Source organism: Anneissia japonica, unplaced genomic scaffold (genome assembly GCF_011630105.1).
Source record: "Anneissia japonica isolate Jap-2015-1 unplaced genomic scaffold, ASM1163010v1 scaffold287869_len1821871_cov162, whole genome shotgun sequence".
NCBI classification, from domain to species: Eukaryota; Metazoa; Echinodermata; class Crinoidea; order Comatulida; family Comatulidae; genus Anneissia; species Anneissia japonica.
Window position 1 is genome coordinate 833,100 of NW_022741034.1, and position 24,485 is coordinate 857,584.

General features: G+C 34.9%; 2 protein-coding genes across 5 annotated transcripts; one reads left to right on the forward strand and one right to left on the reverse strand.

The window, feature by feature from the left end:
• Nucleotides 1-108: 108 nt before the first annotated feature.
• Nucleotides 109-4,746, reverse strand: LOC117118475 (ubiquitin carboxyl-terminal hydrolase 1-like). 4 transcript variants are annotated; one of them, XM_033263067.1, is made up of 6 exons: nucleotides 4,589-4,746; nucleotides 3,694-3,826; nucleotides 3,071-3,433; nucleotides 1,663-2,576; nucleotides 958-1,156; nucleotides 109-718 (listed from the first exon to the last, which is right to left on the reverse strand). In XM_033263067.1, exons 2-6 carry the CDS (start codon nucleotides 3,795-3,797, stop codon nucleotides 328-330), a joined length of 1,971 nt encoding a protein of 656 aa, XP_033118958.1. In that variant the 5' UTR covers nucleotides 3,798-3,826; nucleotides 4,589-4,746; the 3' UTR covers nucleotides 109-327. The 4 variants fall into 4 exon arrangements, with proteins under 4 accessions (XP_033118958.1, XP_033118959.1, XP_033118960.1 ...); XM_033263068.1 differs by having other exon boundaries at nucleotides 4,546-4,746; XM_033263069.1 differs by lacking the exon at nucleotides 4,589-4,746 and adding an exon at nucleotides 4,306-4,394 and having other exon boundaries at nucleotides 3,071-3,430.
• Nucleotides 4,494-23,653, forward strand: LOC117118474 (nuclear pore complex protein Nup85-like). The gene is made up of 19 exons (XM_033263065.1): nucleotides 4,494-4,615; nucleotides 6,176-6,287; nucleotides 6,412-6,522; nucleotides 7,892-7,952; nucleotides 8,253-8,326; nucleotides 9,366-9,479; nucleotides 10,182-10,300; nucleotides 11,245-11,331; nucleotides 12,176-12,346; nucleotides 13,472-13,603; nucleotides 14,257-14,360; nucleotides 14,674-14,757; nucleotides 15,462-15,527; nucleotides 16,917-16,967; nucleotides 17,615-17,715; nucleotides 18,775-18,993; nucleotides 19,483-19,582; nucleotides 20,813-20,972; nucleotides 21,471-23,653. Exons 1-19 carry the CDS (start codon nucleotides 4,553-4,555, stop codon nucleotides 21,567-21,569), a joined length of 2,028 nt encoding a protein of 675 aa, XP_033118956.1. The 5' UTR covers nucleotides 4,494-4,552; the 3' UTR covers nucleotides 21,570-23,653.
• The last annotated feature ends 832 nt before the right edge of the window (nucleotides 23,654-24,485 follow it).

Consider the following 24,485-nt stretch of genomic DNA (forward strand, 5'->3'; position numbering starts at 1 on the left):
TTTGATGTGGAATTTAAAAAAAATATGTATGAGAGTAATACTTGACCACATGCTCAACAATAATGATCACCAAGGTGAGATTACTTGAATAATGAAATAAAAACACACTTTTTTATTATCATTTATTAATACAGTATACAAAAATACCACTCGTACAGAATTGACTATACTGGAATCATATATTTAATACTATAATCAATCTTTCTAAAATATAAAAATTTAAATTAATATTTCATTTTTGAAACCAACATTTAATAGGAATTAATTTATTCCTAGATACCTGCATTACTAAATGGTCTATGGATAGCTTAAATACTGTACAAGGTGTCATGTAGTAACTTCTCGATAAAAAAGTAGATAAGGAGTTGAAGTGTGGCTGACGGTGGTTATGGGACAAAGAATAGCCAGCATATCTTCTTCGGACAAAACCTCTACCATGTCGTCGTCAAATCTAGCCCACTTTGATTTATTAGGCTTGACCGTGCCTGGCTGCTCATCGTCTTCTCTCCCCACGGGTTTCAGACTGTATGTGGGTACCTGAGCATAGCATACGTAATGTCCACTCGAACTAGTGACACCACTGTGCATCACGATTGCATAGAGTTCATACTGCTGGTGGCGCTGCTCACATTCAGTACTGCACCATGGGGTCAGCATGAGGGTCAATGGGGTTGCAAGGTGTGTATTGACTTTTGACACGGAACCTTCTGGATAAAACCTAAAAGGTATAATAATGTAGAAAAATATTTATACTGTAAAAAACAAATAATTGAAGATAATTATTTAAGAATAATGTAGTTTTATATAGCGATGTAATATTTAATGTGATGTAATTATTCCTGCTTTTGATACTTGTAAGTAGACTGTTCTACTGAGTGTCTGAAAGTTAACAAATTTATTTCTCCAGATGTCAATTTTTGGTGATGAACCCACCTTCCTCCTCCTTAGAACACTTACCCAGAAAAGATGGTTGAGAATCTCTTGAGGTGGAATATTAAAACTGATGGCAGTTTGTGGAATAAGACCGAGCGCTCAGCTTCGCTGTGATGCATGCAACGCTCACAGAAGTACTTGTTCTTGTCAGTCAGCCGCTCAGTGCAGGTGTACTCTGCCAAGGCCCAGCTTAGAGACAAGTTAGCAGGTGTTAAGTCAGGATCTGCAAGAATAATCAGTGTTCAAGTGATGGCTTTAAGATACAGATGAGTGGTTTGCACATTGAGCCAAATACGGCAGAATTCATTAATGTACTTGCATTCCATCCCAAGTCCTCTTTACCTGGGGTGGATGCAGAAGAATTTGGTGGTAGGGGGTGTGTGCGAGTCCACAACACCTAAGCCCCACCATGGTTGGGGCTGAGGTGCAAACGTTTGGAGAATATGGACCTCTAGTTGCCCAAAAATTTTAAAATATTACCGTAATTCATATCAACATAATTTTTCTTAATACAATTTTCACCCCCTGCATCCGTCCCAGTCTACCCCACTTCATACCTCGCTCCCCATATTGTAATGAATATTTTAAAATAAGACTCACCAATAACAGGTATTTGTGTTCTAAAATCTTATTTTGAAACAATGATATCTTAAGGTGATAATTTTGACCCATGACCCTAGGTTTGAAGGCTGACCACCACCACCCCAACCCCATAGAAAGCAATCTCACCATTTGATTGACTGGCACCTCCATCAGACATCTTCTGCACAGGTAGACCAACTTCCTGAAAGTCTTCTGTACGCTCATTGAAGTTTTCACATTCACTGCATCGTGTTCTCATGACAACCAGCCCTTGGAAGAGACGCTCAACCAAGCGTAGGTGATTGGTATCTGATGCAGAAGGGCAAGAAGCATCATTTCCCATTGACACAGTTTCAGATGGTGGTGCATCCATAACCTCCATCACGGATGTTGATGCTTTTGTGTGTTCTAAATCACACATCTCATTCAGTCCTTGTGTTTCTAATTTATTTTCTTCAGTTCTAACCTCCAATTCATGTTTATTTTCCTTTGCTTGTTCATTTTTCACCTTAGCATTACTCTTTCTACGTTTGGTTTTAGAACCTAATGTTGATGTATTATCGTCTGGTTCGACTTTAATTTTCTTGGCAGCATTACATACAGTATCCATAGCTTCCACACCATTCTGTGCTATGCTGTTTTCGGGTGTGACGCCAAACATAGATATGGTTGTCTGATTGGCCGGTCTTTTGAACCTTCGTATACCAAGTGTTTTTTTCTTCACTTGTCTTTCAGCATTCTCGCCAGCATGCGATACAAATTCGCCATTTCCTTTCCCCAGTTGAATCTTTCTAGTGACAGAGCTACTGCTAGGCCTTGGAAGATGCTCCGATCCACTACTGGGTTCATTTTTTACGGGCTTCTTCCCTCCCAGTAGCCTGCCCTTTGGCGAACAATCTGCCTGTAGTGAAATTCTGCTTGTTAGACTTTCTGTGTTACTAGATTTGTCTTTGAGTCTTGATTCTAACTCGTGGCAGCCATCTTGGACGATACTAAGGAAGCAGCAGAGAAGCTCTTGTGCATCATGTTGGAGGAAGCCTTCAAACATTGGTTTTATTTTCCTTAACAAACACAAACAAAAAAATATTATAATTATATATATTTTGGTGTGTAAACATAAAAAAAAAAACATTTTTATATAGCAGCCAATGGCTAAGCGTTTGCTTTCAAATGGATTAAAAGTGACTAAATCATACTCGATCATAAGGAAAGACTTTTTCTATATCTTGTTTTGCAAACTTATTTTTTATAGATCGTCAGAGGCGGGTGTAAAAAATAAAAATAAAATGTTGTTTTCTTATTTAGCAAATAGATTTGCCAAAAACATCCACAGAGAAAATAAAATTAAAATTTTGTTGGTGAATATAAACAGTATATATGCTTTAAATTTATATAATTGGGAAGTAAATAAACATTGGCGTGGCGAATTCTTTTTAAAAAACCTGTTTTTCAAAGTGTTTCCTTATACATAGGGTAATATGTACTCTTGAATAAGCGCTGCGGCACTCACTCAAAGAGTCTATATTCAAGGGTTTACGGGCAAAGTTTTTCATACTTGAGGATGTTCAGCAGGTATTCCGGATAGACAGATAAAGAGGATCTCATCTCAAACTCCTCCAGATAGTGTTCCTCCACCTTCTGCATTGAGCGGAACAACTTATCAAGTTGTCCAAGAAATCGCATGTGAGTGGTAACACCTGGCGTGTCATCATCGCCATTCTCATCCACTTCTAGCTCATCCAGGTCCCTTACAAGGTGTGCTAGCTTCTTGATACCTTCCTGGAATCCAGGGGTGTAGCGCAGTGCCTGGACAACACTGTTGAAGAAGCAAGTATTGCCAAGATTCTGCAGGCCACTATAGGGCGGTGGGGGCTCAATGCTCTCCATTAGGCTAGTCTGCAAGTTATCTTCATGGCTGCTTTAAAAATAGAAAGTATTAATAAAACAATATGGAGCTATGAACTGAATTGGCAAAGTAAAGAAGCTGTGTTAATATGCTCTAAACCAATTTTTGTTTAAATTACATGGACATGTTTTTAATCATGGAGAAAAAAAATCCTGTTCCACAGGATTTGAACCCAGGAACCTGGTACTGGTGAAGACCAGCATCTTAACCTCCAACCAAGCTACAGGCCCACCTTGCTGGCAAATTAATTGTGTATTAATCATATATCTTACTGTTGAATTTCTTCATGAGAGTCTTTCACATTCGTCTCGCCATCCGACTTGCCCCTCTTCAATGACAATTTTCCTTTTAGTGAGAGTTTGGACACCTTCATCATGCTTTCAAAAGTCAATGAATCAATCAATCCTGAACATAAAATACCCAATTAATGTTAATTAGTTAGGCTTGGGAAATTTAATTTGTAAATTGAACAAATAAATGTAGGCCTAGGCCTAGCCTAGGCTAACAGCAAAATAAAAAACATGTAGCCTAGCCTAGGCCTAGTCCATAAATAAGAATTCATTGTGAGGGAGCATCTTGCTTTGGATGGCTAGAAATAAGGAAAGCTTTAAAATTAAATCATAAAAAAAATTATCAAACATAAACTTAGGCCCAGGCCTAGACTACATTACTACAATCAGCTCCGCCTCTCGCACTCACTCATCTCCAACCGACTCAGCAAGGCCTCACTAGGCCTAGCAGAAGCTAGGAGGCCTAGAAGTAATAACACATTATGGTAAAACGTCTAGGGCTAGGTTTATATTAATAAATATAATGTAATGGCATTCTAAATTATCTATTTATGGATCAAGTAACATCACCTATGTGTTTGTTTGTGTACAAACCTCAAATAATATTAGTACAGAGCCAAAAAATGTTTTCCAACAAATTACCCGCCATTACAAAACTACCTAAGCTACTGAAATTTAAGCATATTCAAAATAGATTCGATTAAACTTTAAAGAAAATAATTAGATTGTTTATTAAATTATTTTATACAATATTAAACTTTATTTTGTGCCATTCTGGTAGTATTTTTGGCCTTATTTAGAACAAAATATTCGTAATAAATCCTGTTAGCATACTGTAAAAATGTATTTGCTGTCTAAAAACAAGATGGCGGCTTACGATCCCGAGCGAGAAGCACCTGTGTTTGTGAGTATCTTCCAGTTTGAGATATTATTTTGAAATTTTTTGACAGTTTATTTTATCGGAATTATTCGTTCAATATTAATGTTAGCAATACCCAAAACTCTAGATTTTGTTTGGCCATTTTGTTAGTATTTTTTAGTAAGTGAAAGCCTAGGCGAGGCTGAGACAGTGCTGACTGACTGATTCACACTACAGGCAGACACTGAGTGAGTGATTGAGTTGTGAGGAGGGCCCACTGCACAGGAAGCCTAGACTAGGCCCACCCCGGTCCTTGTCATGCTCTTCTTAGAATGTAGGGCCACATAGCCTACTCTTTGTCTCTTAGTTACCGCAATAATATATATTAATATTGCGGTAATCTAATGCTTTTTTGGCTAAAAAGGTTCCTACTGGCGTAATATAATATTGGCAGTTTAAATACCGCTGCGCAATTGTTTTCAACTTAAACCTTGTTTGTTTATGCATATAAATGCACACACTGGCTTGATTGCTGCAATATCAAGTAGACGACCCTTTCAGACAGAGTAAGCCAATAACCTTTACAGCAATATTGCGGCAATATATTACTAGGGTGCAAAGCGGCCTTAAAGTAAGCCGGCATATTGCCGTATTGAGCCTTTCAGACAGAAACCTAGGCTATGCCGGCCTGTTTACCACAATATTGCGGTATTGCAGGTCTGTCTTAAAGGGGCTTATGATTGTTACTAACTGTTACATGATTATGTTCATGATTATGTTATTGTGAATATTATTTATGATTATGATACTGTAAGTTGATAATTATTCATGAATATTGTGATTATGATTATTACAAGATTGTGTTTATTGTGATTATTATTCCATATTTATGAATATTAGTTGTTAATTATGATTATAAATATTATTGTTGTGATTAGTCTGATAAAGATGTTAATATTATGATTATTATAATAATTTTTATTAAAATTATTAGTTTATAAGTATTATTATTACGAATATTATGGTTATTGATTGCAGTTATTTATGATCTGATCATTAGCTTTTATTATTGTCATTTTCATCACTGTCGGTTTTGTCACTGTTATAATTTATGATTATTGTGATAATGATTAATTATCTTTTTATGAATTTTATTATGACCATGATGTGATCAGGATGATTATTTGTGTCACTGACATTTTGTTGTCATGATTGTTATGGTTATTGTCACATTATTGTTAATTAGAATATTATATTGATTATGATTATATTATATGATTATTATGATTGATAAATACTATTATTATGATAAATATTATTACCATTATGATTTTTACTGACTACATACAGCTAGGCATTTAGGGCTAGGTGCAATTTTTAAGAAACTTATATTTTGTCTTTTTCAAAGCATTTTCCATTTAATAATTACACAATGATTAACACTAGCTAGGCCTACTATGTAAGGATAAGGAAATTTGATTTGTAACAAACATGCTTTCTTAAGTTAAAGTTGAGTAAAGATATAAGACTCTGCGACTAACTAAAACTCAATAGCATCAAAAGAGCTTGACAATTTGTATTTTTTGTTTTACATTGTTGATGCAGTGTATACCAGATGAGGATGCAGCAACGCATGGCTTATCTGCATGCTGGGGACTAGGCCATCAGCTTCTCCTTCATGCTGGCGTAGGAAAGAAATGCTTCATAGAAAAGGAAGGTGAGAAATATCACATACTCAGAAATTTTCATTTAGTGGAGTTGAAATTTTGTGGTTAAAATGGTTGCTCTACAAACTTTATCAATAATTTTACAAAGATTCTTTTTTTTTTTCTCTCTGGTAGAACATGGTACTTACTCATCACAGCTGAATGCACCCTCAATGATCCACTTTTTTAAGTGGGAAGTGGACATGCAGAATCCGGAGACCAGGAAATTAGTCAGTGAATCATACAGTAAGTTGAATGCTGGAAATGTAACCATGTTGGAGTGCTGTGGTGTGCCCATATAATAGTCATTATGTGCCTATATATGGTCATGAAGAAGTGATGTCACCGTGACCACATTTCAGCCATGTTGGAATTTCGTCTGAAAACTCTGTCCAGACTATCAAATTTTCTTGGAGAAAAAAAGTTGTATGCCCATATATAGTCATGATATGCCTATATATGGTCATGATGTGCCCATATATGGTCATGATGTGTTGCCATCATGACCATATTTAGGCCATGTTGGAATTTCATCATAAAACCATGTCCAGATTATCGGATTTTCTTTGACAAAAAAACTGTTGTATGCCCATATATGTGGCAAAGACAAGCCAAACCAGTCACTCGTCGCAAAAATCAATTTTGAGTTATTAATACTGGATTAAAGAGTAAAATAAGCGCTATAAAATGGTAAAAACATTCAAATCCGACATTTCCTTATGAATTTAAAAGCGTTTAAACATACAGCTGTTTAAAGAACAATATATGAGAAATCAGCCTTCAAAATTTGTGATTTCGGGCATTTCTCACGCAGAATCTATCATCAAATCCTTAAGAAAGTGTTGTTTAAAAATTAAAAATAGGGAAAATAACAACATTAGCATTATATAAATGTTAGTTTAGTGCAATAAAATAGATTTTTAAAAATTTGACATTCTGGCATGTTTTACCCATTCTCTGAAACACGATTTGCGACGAGTGACTGGTTTGGCTCGTCTTTGCCAAATGTAGTCATGATGTGCCTATACATATGGTCATGATGGGATGTCATCATGCATTTGTCAAATAAAATAAATATAATTTGATCATCTGGGCTAGGTTTAGTGCTTCAATTATCATATCTGTTATCATAACACCTGAATTGCTTCCTTATCAGTTATCAAGCTTGCAGATCTGCTGGGTGGTGGGGAGGGGGGACCCGAGAAGCCCTCCATATTTGGTTCAAAGAGAGCTATGCAATGTAGCGCTTGCAGTGGAAACACAGTGTAGCCAATATTTATTAAAACCAGGTGCATAACTAGCGCATAGTGATGATAACAATGCTGATGATGAGATGAGAATGTAGTGTTACCTGTAACATCTACCGTAAAACAAAATATTGCTATCATTATTTTTATGCCCGTGCACCACTTTTATGGAACCAGCTCCAAATATTGAAGGATCAATGCCCTTGACTATGTTTAAGGACCAACTAAAAAATATCTTTTTACTATTAAATTTACCTTTCCGTATTCATTACATTTGTGTGTAATAGTCCTCTGAGAGATGATTATAGGGTGCTATATTAAAAAACATATAAACAACTTATATTCCGTTTTTGTGCGTTTTGTTATAGACATATTCCAGTCACTACAGACATATGAACCAGAATCAGTAGACACAGCTAAGAAATCACAGTAAGTGATGTTATTTGCATTTTTTTAAATTTTATATTTAAGCTTATGAGACATACTCAATACTAAATATATTCAATATGTATTTCCATCAGAATTATCAATATAGTAATATATATTATACAACTGAAACATATCATAATAAGATAAATAAGATACAACGAAAAATAAAATTGCTTGTAATTGTTCTACCACCCTTACAGAAAATAAGCAAATGCAGAATATAGACAAAAATGTTAAATACAGATAAATACTTTACAATAGAAGTACTTGTTATTTAAGCTGTTATATTGTGCTCCCTAGCTTGGTGAAATTCAGTAGGAAGTACCGATCTATCATAGCAGCGTGCGTACAGAATCTTCGTAAAGCAAGTCAAGGTATGTTGCTCAAAAAAATTGCTTTATCTCTTATGCTTGGTGTTCCCTGCGTTTCAATCAGCGACCAATAGAATTACGTAAGATTGCAGTGCTACGTCTTAGCGCGTGCTGTATCATTTTCGAAGCTCACACAGATGGCAAATGAATTCGCAGGCCACCTGACATCTTACATAGAGTCTCACCAAACAGGTATTGCTAATTGTTAAATTCTGTAACAAACTTGTTAAAAACTTTTAAGGTGAATATACATCATCCAGACCACTTGATAATGATTATATAATGTAGTATAGATTATAACAAAATAATTCAATTATAATTATCTTTATAGATAATGAATATGTTTGATCTGATATATTTTAATATTATATTAATATCAAAATTTTAATTGCTTCTTAAGCAGGTTTATGTACGTTGTTAAACATTATAGTCAGGCTGTGTAGGAAATCATTTTTTGATATGTTTTACAACTAATTTTTCTGAGACACGAAAAGCATATTTGACAAAAAATTTGGGAACGGTTAATGAGACACAGATTTCGAATATTAAAAAACTGGGGTAAAAAGCTGAAAAGAGGTGGTAATTTGCCACTATCCCCCAGTTTCTAAATATTCAAAAATCTGCCTTTCAATTACCATTCTGTAGTTTTTCGTCAAATATGCTTTTTGCATCGTAGAAAAATCAGTTATACATCATATCAAAATTTGTTTTTCCTCCGGAGCCTACCTTTAATACTTTAAAAAGAACGTATTTGTTTTTCAATCTGATACATAAATAATAGAGCTTCCATATTCTTTGTTTAAATTAATTTTTCAAAGAGAATAGGCTGATAGATTTATGTATTGCATAGTAAAAAAAATATAACATAATTTAAAAGTATAACATAATAAAAATATATGTTTCACTTGATATTGATAACTTACTTGATCTCTTGAATTGGCAATTTAATTGTTTAAGGTTTTCATGTTTCACCACAGAGATTCTTTTTTTATTACATATATTATGTGTTTTTATTCTGACGCATCGTTTGTCTATTTGATAGATCCAAAGCATGGGGAAGCAGTGTGTGAGGAATATTCTATTCAATGTGAAGTGTTCCAAATGATTGGTCTTCTATGGAGTCTTTGCGAGATCATGTTTGTGGAGACATTGCCGGGTAGGTTTTTCGGAAGCTGTTTTGAGATGTATGTGGATTTGATTGGATTTCTTCAGCGTGATATTGGGCATTACACCGGGAGACAATCCCCTACATTTTTTTTTTCCGAAGAGTGTACTATGTTCTTTAATGTGCACATGGGCCATTTTTCACACCGGACCAACGGCTTAAACGACTCATCCAAAAGACGATGCGCTTTTGAAACTTGTATTTCCTGCCCTCCACTTGAAACACAAGGAGAGCAGAAATTCTACCAATTTTGGGAAGGGGGGGGGGTGGTGTGCGTAATGCAAATTTGACTATGGCCTATAATACTATAGGGATGGTCAAATAAAATGGTTTTTCAACATGGCATGCCTAATTCAAAACTGCTTTTCTTTCCTGAATGTATTTTAAAAACTAGCTGTGCTACTCATTCAAAATCAGTTTTTGCCTGGGGAAATGTTGGTAGTGCTGGAAATTGGATGTAATGTAGTTGGTGGGCTTAGCAATTTTATAACATTCCAAGAAATAATAGTGCTTTCGAAGTAGAGCATGCAATATCGGACAAAGTGTACAATGAGCAGACAGTCCTTCATAAAGTTTAGGTGAGAAAAAAACTGAGGTAGTAAGTTTAAATCATCTTTAGACTCCAGTAGTGAATGATAAATGGCTAGTATCTTGCTTATAGTTTTTTTTTTTATATATTTTATGTGATTGTAGGTGGGACACTCCAGCAGTTGCTAGACTGGGTGAAGTGGCACTTTGATCAGGGTGATCGCTTAGCCAAGGAGATTCTTAGGCTACCAAACCCAACACAATCACCAGAATACTGGAATGCAGTGAGTAAAAAAAATAACAGAATGCTTAATGCTATTTTTCTTTAACAACTTATCAGAGGTATGCAGGATTTAGTCCATTTTTGTGTACCTCCCCCATCAGCTTAATGGTATGTTCTTTGTTATAGTTTATTTTGTAATAAGACTAAAAGGGGAGGAAGTTTAATGGTCACCTTGACCATTTGAAAAGCAGGGGCATTTCTGCATGTGCAAAAATTGCCATTAATATGCCCCTTAATATGCTCCTAGTTTTGTGGTACCATCAGCAACATATGGCCTTCGACCCATTGCCGGACATTTGACCAGTCCTGATTTATTTTGAATATTATTCTTACACTTGTTCAGTGTCATCTCCTTAAATACTAGTAGTAGAGAGTTTCAGGATTTCAACTCACATCTCCTTTGTGAGTTGGGTTGGATTAGTGCTGGAGAAATGCTCCATAACGTTTTCTGTAACAATTCCCCTCTCTCATCACTTATTCGTGATGATACTGACACCCCTCATTTGCAACACTTTTGCGAGGTCCAGTCAGGGCGGCAGTGGATAGTTGGTTTGGTATACCCTTTCACAACTTGTGGTGCAGCAGTCACTGTTGCTTCCTTTTGTCCAATACATGTTCATGTAAGCTGTGTAGCTCATCGGCATCCCTCTCCGGACATCACCTCCTCACCTGCGCTTGGCTGACAAGAGACGTCAGCTATTAGGGTTAGATAAACACATTTTGGTAATATAAAATATTTTACATGTATTGACAACTTAGCACAGATGTTAGCTGAATATAGTGTTAGCTATTGCTTTGACATGTGTCTCGATAGAGCATGATATTCATATTTTTTAATAAATCATTTACAGAATATGTAAGAAGATGTCCAAGTAAAAAATTTTATTAGTTTATTAGTTCTGCAAACATTTTCTTCAATATTTATGATTTTTTTTCTGTATCCAGATTTATATTTATGTACTTCAAGGAAGAATAGCTGAAGCGAGAAACTTGCTTACTTTGCATCCAAGTCAGCAGAGAGATGTCCATGGGGTAAGTCGAACTGTTACTGTCTTAATTATACAATATTATCTCCCAATCATGAACTCGTTATTGTACGAATACAATTTATAACGATGACGTCATTACCAACGATCTTTCTTATTTTATAAACACTTAAAATTGTATTTTGAAATCCTCCAAATTACTATAAAAATTTTAAATCAGGCAAGAAAGAAAAAGTTTAAACTAATGTATCGACATAAAACTTTCTTTTTAAAGCAAGAAAGATCAATGATTTTCCTCCGAGATATATTCGGATTACAGCCATGCTTGCCTGTTCAGGCAGCTTCTATACAATCGGAATTTAGAGTTTGTCTTCTTGTTTGTTGGTGGTGCAGTTGAATTGAATATGTAGCACTGCGCCTACCCTCATAGTACGAAAATTCCTACTCTGAATTTTCTGAATTACAAACTCTGTTCGAACAGAATGGCACAAAAATGGGCAATGTTACTGTATTGTTCTTTAACATGTGGTGTATTTACTGTGGTGGTGAAAACTTACCTGGTTTTAATATAAAATCAACCAATTGAAATAGAAATCCTCCAAATGCAAGTCCACCCAAAAATATTAAGTTAAATCCTCAGAAAATAAAATAAAAATTTAATATTTGGATTACTCATTTATAAGAACTACATCAGTTATCAGCTTTAAATAAAGTCATAAATCATGAAAAAAACACATTTCAATATTTACTGACATTTTTTACTACGAATGTATGTAGAGACGATATAAGTAGTGTTATTTAAATGGCCATTATTTGGTTTGGTGATTGCATATGCGATATTCATTTTATGTAATATTCAATTATGTGATGTTCCCTATTACATCATTTAGGTATTCGCAAGAATCAACGAGCTTCTTCGGAAAATGCCTGTGTACGGTGCATTTACACGACAGTCACTCGCTGAATTTGATATGAAATGGCGCCACTGGCAAGATCAATGCATTCACTGCCTGGAAGATCAAGAACTGTCATCACACGCTGAATTAGAAACCATCTGTCGGGTAAGTAAATACTGCCCTCTTTGATTTACATCCTATTATATGGTGTTGGGGTGTTATAATTTAGAACCCTTGATTCTCTACAACCAATTCTATGAGATGGAGAAATAATAATAATAATAATAATGATAATAATGTCATTTAATATGCACACTTATCCATTTCTAACAGAGCTTCTCGCGGCGCCGTTTTCCACCTGCAAAATATAACCTTTTTTTCTGAATTTTTATTTATTTATTTTTTTTTTTATTTATTATTTTTATTAAAAATTTTTTTTTTTTTCGATTTAGTGAAGTGAAGAATACTGCTTGTAAAAGCAATCAAACTGGATTGACTACAATACCTTGTGTTCTAAAGATGGGCATCCTAACCATCACGCCACTTCTTCCGTGGTTTGCTGTTAGCTCTTGAATTATTGTAAAGTGTGTAATAAAAATAATGATAATGATAATATTCAATTCAATTCAAAAATACATTTCTTTTCTTCCATTTGCAGTCAAATAACAGGGATCATTAAAAACAATGGATTTATGAAACAAAATCAAAAGGAAGAAGGCACTTTCCCAAGAAGATTCAGTTGCCCGAGAAGATTCCAAATATATAAACACTTATATATTGTGTTTATATATTCCAAATATATAATCATAATAATAAATCATATATGAAGTGCCAAAATAAGGCCAAATAAAAAAAAAAAATTATTGTGTTGGCCATGCCCGACCAACGCAAACAATTTGAAATTCAGAGTTAGCATTTTAATTTTTTTTTTTTTTTTTTGACCAGATGGAAAAAAATTTAATGAGACAAAAAGGCTGGAATAGGCCTATTCTTGCAACGGTAGGCGATGCGACAGTGTTATGTGATTGTTTTGCTCTTCAATAGAGATTTAAAATTCATCTTTGTTGTATTTTTGCATATTTTCTACTTTTTAGGCATAAACACATTTTTCTACCGGCCTACCCATTTTTTGGATTTTCCCAAAACGTGGCCAATGCAAGAATTTTTTTTATTGGCCTAACTATAGTTGTAGATGTTGAATAATTTGTTTTATTAAACAAGAAATATTTAGAAGATGATATAATACAGGTTATCCAGTGATTATATTGTTACCTCTTTTCTGTTCTCTAGATTTTAGCAGGTGATGACAATGTATTCATTGAGTTGCGAGATTTAACAGAAACTTGGTATCAAATGCTGGTGGCCAAACTTCTGTATACCAATCCTACAGTCAAGACATTCGACCTTCAATACCACACAAAGGTTAATATTTGATTCTTCTTCAACTTCGCTCTACATATGCCTCTATAGGTTGCCACTTGCAAATGCTCCTGGATGATGTATAATTAAAAGCATAAAATCATAATCAAATGCTTTTTGTTGTATTATAATTATATGGGTTCTTTTTATTTCTTTTTTGTTCATCCTTTTGATCGTTTTAAAAATGTATTGTTCCATGCAAAATACCAAAAAAAAATAATGAAAATCATTTTTGAAATTAACTTGCCCATTTTGAGGTAACATAAAGGTGATCAAATTGAACATAAAAATTAGGGTATTTAAAAAATATTTACCCATAATAATTTTACAGCGAAAAATGATAGAAACACTTCCAGACTTCCAGTCACTGAAAGTGTTTTGTTATCTTTATTATAATTATCCAGTTTGAAAATCAGGGTACATATTTTTTTAGTTAATTTCAAAATTATTTTTTATGATTTTTTGTCATTTTGATGGGACAATATATCTTTAAACTTGGGTGCTGCCATGTTTCATGTTTCATGGCCAAAAAAGTGTCCCCTTAAAAGGGATGTCCCCTATATAGAGGTGTTCCATTAATAGGGATGTCCCCATAATTGGGTGTCCCAGTGCAGGGGGTTCTACTGTATACTAATGTATATTTTCTCATTTTTTAGTCTTGTATTGATGCATATGGTGGCACCATCGGTCTTGCACCGTTTGACAACATCTTACTTGCAGCACTTGAATTTGATATTCACCAAGTTATTAAAGAAAGCAGGTAAATATCTTAAGGGTCAAAGGTTGCCTTAGAGCTGCGTGTAATAAGCATGTATAAATAATTTTATTTTTCTCTGAAATTTTAATTTTCGAAATTTATATTTAAAGTTATTAATTGTGGGTAGTGGGATTATGAAATACGGTTAAAAAAACGTTTTTTTCTAATTTGTAATAAGTTTGTTATTTACGGTTTTAGTGATAAGTAAATAATGAATATGAAAAATGTAGAATATAAACTTAATTGATTATGTTTAATTTATTGATGTTTTATTTTAATGTTAATTATTGTATAATCTACTTACTGGTTTTTATAGTACATGCTTGAATAATTGGTGGTTCAGTGCCCATATAACTGACCTACTGCATCACTGTGGCCAGCTAGAGACACATCAACTCAAGTAAGTATAGTTCAATTAATGTAGAAGCTCTGTCCAATTATCAGTATGCTCATAAATAGTCATGATGAGCCTATATATTGTCATGATGTGCCTATATATGGTCATGATGTGCCTATATATGGTCATGATGTGATGTCATCACAAGGACTTAGCTAGCGAGCCATCCAGCCATCTTTGCCAAGAATGATTATGGTAGCCACTTTAGCAAACCTCTTTGGAAATGTCCTGTTAAGAATCTTGGATTCTGGATCAAAAAATCCTCAGGTTTTATATTTATATTTATTGGAGGAACTCCTGGCTACCTGTAATTGTAACCTCTACAAGTGTACATCATATCCCATGAGTGTAGTTCATCATTTGACTACACTAATAGTTATTTCTGCCCTTTACTGCACATAATGAGACTTAAGTTTATAAGGCATCATTTTCATTCGCAAAGAAGTGAGTCAGTTGAAATTTGGATAAGCATGGAATATTCAAAAAAGAAGATACGTCGGACTGTATATTCATTTGTTAGCAATTTTACTGATTTTTGCGTATTCCATTTTTTTTAACTAATGCGTAATTGTGTATTTTAGGCAAGACTTTTTTATACCTTGTTTAGTGAACTCACCACCCGCCAATAATGATGATAAAAAAAGTCTTGCCTTTTCAATTTTGTATGAAAATTTGTAAATTTAAAATGTTTGTATATTGTATTTCAGTTATGGTTCAAACTTGAGGGAATTTTTACTTCTTGAATACGTCTCCAGTCTTATGTCACATGAAAGGTAAAAGCTGCCTAGATGCAATTAAAGTTGGTTAGATAATCATGCAACAGGTGGTAGGGAATATTATTTGTGTATTTGCAGTTGCTTAGGTTGTAGAGAACTTTGGTTAGATCATGGAACTGTTCCTTTCTGATGGTACAGTAGATTGAGTGCTGTTCCTAAATCATAGAAACATCAGACTATTGAGCTTTAGTCGGTAGAGTAGTTGGTTAGATCATGGAGTCATTCCTGTCTAGATGGTAAGGACGTCAGATCCTGCAGCCATAGCTGCCTAATTGGTAGAGACATCAGATCATGCAGCCGAAGCAGCCTGGATGGTGGGAAAATTAGATCATGCAGCCGCAGCTGCCTAGTTGGTAGAGGTTTCAGATCATGCCGCCGCAGATGCCTAGATGGTAAGGTCTTCAGGTCATGCAGCTGTAGTTGCCTAGATGGTAGGGACTTCATATTATGCAGCTGTAGTGGTAAAGACGTCAGATTATGCAGCCGTAGCAGCCTAGATTGTAGGGACTTTATCTAGGTACCTGTACTGTAGCTACCTAGATTTTAGGGGCGTCTGGTATATTTTGTAGAAGCTTGTGGCTTGGACTCCCAACCTCGGGTCGGGGGTTCGAAACTCTCGCTGTGCAAATCGCTTGTGTCCTTGGGCAAGGCACTTTATCTATGGTTGCCTCTCTCCACCCAGGAGTAAAAGTGGGTACCTGGTAGGTTCGAACACAACTGCGCTGATTACTAGCCGCAATATTATGGAATGATAATATAATTTAATTTAATAATTTAATTTGGTGTTCAATGTGTTCTACATGTGTTTCATCCAATGACCGGGGTAGTAATGTGAAGCGCTTAGAGGCTTTTTAAAGGCATTAAGCGTTATATAAGAGCACTTAATGGTGGTAGGGGCATCTGTTAGATTATGCCCCCGTAGCTGCCTAGATGGTAGGGGCATCTGTTAGATTATGCCCCTGTAGCTGCCTAGATGGTAGGGGAGTCTGTTAGATTATGCCGCCGTAGCTGCCTAGATGGTTGTGATGTCAGTTAAATCATGCAGCTGTCGCTGCTTTTATGTTAGTGAAGACAGATGATAGTTGCTAGTAAGATTTTTAGATCGTGGTTACTAGTAGGATGTTTATTAAATTTGAAACTCTATCTGTAGAAGGGTTGATCATAATCATAAGGAGCTATCAAAAATATACCTTAGATTGGTTATATCTTTCATCTGTTGTGGAGTGACTTGCAGTCCTTTATTTTATCTTGTATTCTAGCATGTGAGTCCATCATAATTAGAAATAGATATGCAAGATAAATAAAGCTTGGATTTGTTAGATATATATGTATATTTATCTTTTATTTGATGTATCATGACTTGTACTATTTTTTCTTGTATGATAGCATGTGGCAGATATGTATGGGGTACCTGGATCATTGCACTGAATTTGGCAGGTAAGATGCAGGAGTGTAGGATAGGTCAAATCAGTTTTTTTTTTTACACAAAAAGAAATGTGGATTCTTTGATTTGATTTATGAATGGATGTATAGGATTAGATTAATGTGCCTTTTAATGTCATTTCAACTGGTTATAATGGTTGTATAACTAAGTATTAATGGTTTTTTATTCTTTATTGCAATTTTGAAAACAAAATTGAAGTTTAACAATGCAAGAACCACTCAATAAAAACAACAACACGAGGAAACACAGAAACAATGGCAGCAATATATTGAGAATAGAAACAGTGAAAAGTTAAATATAGAACACACAAATAAAAGATTGCAAATAATTAAAAAAATTTGTTTTCCTAAATTATTAAATTAATTAAAATTCCATGTAAAAAAGCAAATAATAATTACTTAAAGGCCAGTACTTGCAGTTTATGTAAGTATAAATACAGAAATACAGGGAAAAATATGATTTAATATATAAAAATAAAATTAATAATTATATAAAAACAATAATAATATTTAATAATAATTTTTCAAAATATCAGAACATTGAGATAATGCAAAATATTTTCTGTGCTCCATAATTATTAATCAATTATTAATTATCAATTATTATTATAATTTATTATTAATTATCAATTATTTTATAGACATTATCAAGAGTTGCTGGTTGAAAGGGTTCCATTGCAGACTGATAAGAAGGCAATTAAGCTGTTGGAAATGTGCAAAGAACGTGATATGAAGGACCAAGGTAACAAGCCAAAGCATAAATCATCTTAAAAATAAATCGACTGCAAATATTAATGATTTCGAATAAAAATAAAATTTTATTTTTGGTCAATTAACACACCAGCCGCTACGAAAATGTGGAAATTTCAGGAAAAAAAGTAAAAGTTTTTCATTATTTTTATTACGCCCTCTGCTGCCTTGAAATCGACAAAGATAAGATATGTATATAAGCATTTAAACATCCTATTTTACATTCACCAATAAATTTTATTTTTATATTCTCCTCCATCTGGATGATTTTTGCAAAAATATTTACTAAATAAGAAAACAAAATTTTATTTTTATTTTTACTCCGCCATCCGATAATCTTAAAAAAAAATAAGTATGCGAAACTAGGAATAATAAAAGTCTTGCCTTAGGAATGATGTTTTTTGCCATGTGTTCGTTCTGAGTTATCCGGGTGGGAATCCAACCAATGACCTCCATATAACTGTCCTGGTGTCATAACCATTATTCCACCGACTAGTGACTAGTGTTGAATCCGATCGCCAAGTAGTAGTGAGTACTGCAATACTATTTTGATGGGTTTACCTCAGGAAAATATCATAGGAGTTATGTTTTTTCCCGAACCTTATGTGTTATTGTACTGAATATTCAGTACCTTCCCAAATACTTGCAAAAAAATTCTTATACATTTCTTATACGTGTTAAGCTGATAACATATCTCTGATGACACACTTGTCAAGTTTACTACATGGTTACGTGCCTAAGCTGATACAAGTTCAATACTAATATTCAATATTTGGTGGATAAGCACATCAAAGCTTTTTCTTTTTCAACACCTCATCTCAGGAATAGTATTCACAAGGTTTATTAGACATATTGACTCCATTTTTAAGTTGTAATGTTTCAGAATATGGTACTTTTAAACCAATATGTTTTTGTCTTGGTCATACTGGCATTTATCTCTAGGTGGCCACAGTCAATTATTATTATTAATTTATCTAAGGACATGATCATTATAAGTTCCTTTGCCATCTTGTTTCTGTAATTGTTTTGTCTTGTTTGGTTTATTTTTTAGTCAAGACCATCTGTAAAGTAATGTGCAGGAGGGCCATGCATAACGGCCGTCTCGGTTCAGCGCTCTCGTGGTGTATGCAATCAAAAGATGCTGCTTTTGCTACGTATCTGTCAGAGAAATTCCTGGCAGAGTACACACGGAGCGGAGACTTCTCAAACTTAGATTTGATTGACAACTTAGGACCCGGAATGCTTTTGAGTGACAGGCTTACGTTTGTTGGTAAGTCTGCTCAAATAATGTATTAAAATGCATTGTGTATGATATATGGAAATGTTTGGGTTGATGAAAGTTTGTGTGTAGGAGACGGCTTGTGGGTTTGTGTACTGAAAGTGTGGCAGCAATTGTTGGGTCATGGTGCAAGGGGAGGACTGTTCCATTTATTTTTCGGGGTGTTTTGAGATGATTGGCAATTAAAGAAAACTTTTGGGACTAGGGTTTCCATGGTGTTTAGCAGCTTTGGTCTTGGAATAATAAAGATTTTAAAAATTTGTTAATTTGGGACCACAGAATAGTGGTCTTTAATTGGAGGTGGTCCTTCATTGGAGGGAGACCTGTAGTTGTATAGAGGTATTTGATGGGGCTTGTTTAGGGATGTTTTTAGGTGTTTACATTTTTTTAAGGTAATTGTGCAAGTTTGTGTTTATACTTAGTTGAAAAGACTATGTGATTGCAATATCAGATTATGATTGGTTCAATTTTCTCCTTAAGGAAAGTACAGGGAGTTTCATCGCCTGTATGAACAAGGTGATTTCAAAGAGGGCGCTTCTTTACTTCTCTCCCTACTTTCAGCCAAACTTGCACCGAAAAGGTAAGTACTCGAGCTGTGTCTTAATTCCTAATCCAGAGTTAACACGGGGGAAATGTAAATGTGAGTTCGCTGCAATCCACAGCATTTATTTGTCCAATGTGCAATAAAATAAATTCAAAATTTGCTTTTTGTACACTACAGATTTAGAAAAAAAAACAAAAAAACATGAAAACACAGAAACATAAAAAATACACAATTACTTGAAAAATGACTGTGCATATTATAAGGTACTAACATCCATAAGTACTGTATGGTTTCCTGCATATTTGGCTTTATGATCTCTGCAAACTTTTATTTTCATAAGCTCTTAAGGCATCCCCTTTATGAGGAAAAAGATTATTGGAGTTAAGCGAAAATATCTTTTAACTCTTTCCAGTCTGCCGCATTACCATTGCCTGAGGCTGTACCAAAGCTGAGAAATTACATCCTCTACACTAAATGTCGGGTTTTTACTGGGTGCAGGCAATTTTTTGGGTCTGAATACAGGAGGCCCTCTACAGAAATACTCCTACATCACTCTCTTAGCTATAAAAAAATTATCATGAAATCTATACATACGATGCCCCTCGCTATAAAGTATGGTCAAAGAGGGCGTCGTCACAACGCCATACGACTGGAAAAGGTTAACACACTTAATTTTCTGGTTTTTTTTAAATTTTTATTATTATTATTATTATTATTATTATTATTATTTATTTAGGCATTATCCTTCATAATGAAAAAGATTATTGGAGTTAAGCCAAAATACCTTTTAACACACTTTCTAAGTGGTCAAATTGACAAATAATCCATATTAATGGTACACTTAATTTCCTTTTTTTTTTTTATTATTATTAATTATTATTATTATTTATTTAGGCACACATTAACATATGCACCAATGATTGTAAGTAGTGAATACATCACTGACAATACATTTCACAAGACAGTAGAAAATCAATGCTTTCCACAAACTATATGGCAATATGAGCCTTAAGGAACTGATTTCATATTAAAAATGAATTATATTTGTATTGCAGATTATTGCTATGAATTAATTTTAATTCTACTGTAACTGATTTTTGTATCAATAAAAATAAAATTATAAAGAATATACCAGTATGTTTACTGTTGCATGAAAACATGCCAAAAGCTGTCATGTTTTGGCATGTTTTTTTTAGTCCCAAAGGTATTTCTTAATAGGGGTTCTACTGTATATAAATATATTTTTTTGTTGTTTTTCTTTTTCAGATTTTGGCTGACTCTCCTCACCGATGCCCTACCATTGCTGGAACTTCAAGATGTGATTCTATCAAGTAAACAAACCTATGAACTGATGCATAGTCTGCAAGACTGCCGGGACTACCATTCACAACAGTATTCTGATCGCGATTACCGCCTTCATCACAAAGTATGGCTTCTTCATATCTAAAAATGCCTAAATATTGTCATGATGACATCACATCATGACCATATATGGTGGTGCAAAAATTGAGAGAACTAAATTTCCATTCCAATGAAAACTTAATGGTCATTTTTAGTAGTTTATGCCCATTCCCTTGATATTCCCATATTTGGATTGGATATTACAGTGGCAGGTCCAATGGAGGGGCCCAGGCAAGGGCTTTCACAAAAGTAGGGTCTAATCCACCTCAACCTGGCCAATTGTTGGGGTTGAGGTAAGAAAATTTATGATGGCTGGAAATAGCACCCACAAACTTAAATTTTAATATAATTTTCTTTTTTTCTACATTTTTTTTTTTTATAATTTTGAAAGATTTTTTTGGGGTGGGTGAGGGTGTGGGCACATTGTCCCCCTGAATCTGCCTGCATTAGGACATAAGTCAAGCAATGATTAATATTCCTGCAAACTTGAATTTGTTGTGATAGTTATCTCTCTCTTTTTCAGGGTGCTTTCCATGTAGAAAATGAGAAAATAGAGCTGTTACAATTGGCACTTGCAAGGAACTTAGCTAGAGCAATCTTAGAAGAGGCTTCTTCAGGTTGAATGAATGATTACCAGCCCTCAGTAGGGTCAACATGATACCATAATATGCTGCTGGAAGCACCATCAAGCCTGTTCTTCCATCTGGTTATTGAGGGTGCATTCTTTGATAAGAGTTTAGCAGTAGGAAACACCTCCATGATTTTCCTTCTATCTCTTGCTCAGACACATGTACAGTTGCTTAGTCCATGTACAGCTGTTTAGTAAGATGAATCTTTGAACCAAGTCTTCTTCCAATTAAGCCCAAAAACATTGTTTAAATTATATCTTCCTACAGCAATATAGTGTAAATTATATCATTGTTTGTATCTCTTTAGTGGCATATCCAGGGGATATGCAGGGGCATATGTGCCCACCCCCATAAAAAAGCTCACTCACAGTCACGCCCTAGAAATGTTCAAAGTAAATCTATTACGTGTGAGTAGTTGCAAATCATCTTAATTTGAGAGAAAGTTCCCTCTCGGTTAATAATCGAGGCCTTCATCCTCACTCCCCCATTAGCACCCGTCCCGATTTCAAGACTACTAGATATTCCACTGTTTCATTCTAGACACAGGAATAAATTTGCAGTTTTGTTTGAGGACACAGCTTAGGCTTACATGTTGTAATTTGAGTACTTCAGAAAATGCTTCATTCTTGTCAGGTGAAAACAAAAAAACATGAGCTGTATTAAAGCCAACTCAGACAGCGTCGTACGACAGCCCAATGCGATTTGTCATCGGGGACAGTCTTAAGTAATGAGAAATATTAAGCGACTGTCCCAGCCGCAAACCATCATCTGCGTTTAACTCACATAGACCCGACGCGACAACAAATTGTGTTGGGCTACTCGTACAACGCTGTCCGAGTTGGCCTTTATTCAATAATAAATGAAATACGATAATAAAACCAATAGCGCTTTGTTTTTACTAACGATTTTTGTTTTAGAAACATGCGCTTTCGTTATCTCAAGCTAGTTTCTTCAGTTTGATTGTTTGTATCAAATGCTTTTGTATCAACTCATAACACTGTTATTTGCAGTACTTTATACTCAGCCTTTTATACTCTGTCCCTTAAAAGAACTTGGTTACCCCAACTTTTGTCAAAATCTAAGATATTTAAAGGTTCTATTGTGAAATATCCTATTAAGTTTCAAATAAAAAGGAAAATTTAAAATAGGTCCATTTTTTTATCATGTGCAATGTCATTAAACTTTGATTTCCTCTGCTGTTGAGTGCTGTCAAATTGGTTTGAGTAAAAAGTACAAACAACACCCTTTTTTTTTATCACAAATTTAATTGGGTAATAAATATATATTGTATTATATGCATTGGTGCCAGATGTAAAATATGGCTTCGCCCGCGCATAAATTAGGCCTAGAATTCCGTCTGCGCATTTTGGAAAATTATGGTAAATTTTTTGCAGAAAATTAGACCTTGGAATATCTCTCCATACATTCAATGTATTAATCAGTACAGTAGTTAAGATTCTGCATACTATTTTCCTAGCGATTTTGCATTGGTTTTTGGGGGGTATCCTCCATGCAAATAAAATACTTCACCGCGTTTCATTGGTGTATCTAGGAATATTGACATGGAGCTGATGGGGGTGCCACATTGCAGGGGTGGATTTATGGGGGGGGGGGGCTAGATAGGCTCCCCCCCCCTTCTTTGGAAAGTAAAAGAAAAAGAAGAAATTGATCATCCAAAACACCTTGGATGTTATTTTTGGGCATCTAAAAAACAAAAATTTTGGGAGAGCAGTGTAGGGTAGTGTTATTTTGATCAGCTCCACTTTTGGCCACCCTTTCGGACATCTCTGGATCCGCCCCTGCAATGGTCAAATGAAGGTTTTGGTGGTTAAGTGGGAGGGGGTGGGTGCTACCTGGCAAAGTAAGGCTATATGCGGTACTATTGAAGAAATTGATTTGCTCAGTATATTTTCTGTGTGTGGGGAGGGGTGCATGCTTTTTGTAGATACAATTGCCTAGTAATTCATGCCTCTCTCAAGATACGTGTTTTTTGGGGGTTTTTTTTGCCCGTATGTGTTTTGTATTTCTCTACTGATTTTGTATAACAAATGATGAAAATAAACTTTTCTGAGCAATATTTGTGTGTTTGGATGTTTTAGATTATTGAGTCTGGTTTTGACCGTGTTTCTCCCACCTATCCACTCAGCAGCATTGCAATTAGTTTTGGTTTTTTTTTAAATTTCTCATCAGTCTGTCCATTGCTGTGGTGAATGTGTGGATCCGCCCCTGTACCACAAAATAATAAATAACAACAAATATTCATTAATGCATAGAGTCAAAAGATGATGTCGTCCACACAAGAAGAAACGCGTGTCGAACTGAGAGCAGTTTGAGAGCAGCTTAGCTCATTCGGCTGAACTGGTCGTACCTATGCTATGTGTGCCTTGAACCGAGGAGATCTCCAGGTCCCTGGTTCAATTCCAATCGCCGCTCTCCTTGTGTTTCAGCTGGAGGGCTGAAATACAACTTACAATATTGCATCGTCTTTCGGATGAGACGTTTAAGCCGTTAGTCTTGTGTGCATTATTATTATTCTTTCAGAATAAAAAGTAGGGGATTGTCTCCCTGTGTAATGCCCAATCACCACCAGAAGGACCCCATCTTGGATATGATTGACAACTTTGGAACAGAAACATGTCTTGGTGAGTTCAAAATGTATAAAATGCTTTAGCGTGGGTTTCTGTGTATAGGAATATTTCTGTAGGTTTTCGTTGGGATGTCTGTACTGTAGTTGGGTGTCTGTAGGGTTGTTTTGTGTATTTATACTGTATAATTTATGCACACTTGCATTGTGGTGTTTGGTTTTGTAATGCAATAACAGATTTTGTTCAATTTTGTTTTAAAGGAAAGTTCCAGAAACTTCATTGTCGATGTCAACATAGAGGGCACTTCTTCCTATTAGCCAGTGC

Coding starts and splice junctions, on each gene's coding strand:
- LOC117118475 (XM_033263067.1), bottom strand. CDS start 3,797: ATGATGAAGGTGTCCAAACTCTCACTAAAAGGAAAATTGTCATTGAAG. Junction 3,434..3,693: donor TCTCATGAAGAAATTCAACA/GTAAGATATATG, acceptor CTATTTTTAAAG/CAGCCATGAAGATAACTTGC. Junction 719..957: donor TTCTCAACCATCTTTTCTGG/GTAAGTGTTCTA, acceptor TATACCTTTTAG/GTTTTATCCAGAAGGTTCCG.
- LOC117118474 (XM_033263065.1), top strand. CDS start 4,553: ATGTATTTGCTGTCTAAAAACAAGATGGCGGCTTACGATCCCGAGCGA. Junction 12,347..13,471: donor AATTAGAAACCATCTGTCGG/GTAAGTAAATAC, acceptor TCTGTTCTCTAG/ATTTTAGCAGGTGATGACAA. Junction 19,583..20,812: donor GCCAAACTTGCACCGAAAAG/GTAAGTACTCGA, acceptor TTTCTTTTTCAG/ATTTTGGCTGACTCTCCTCA.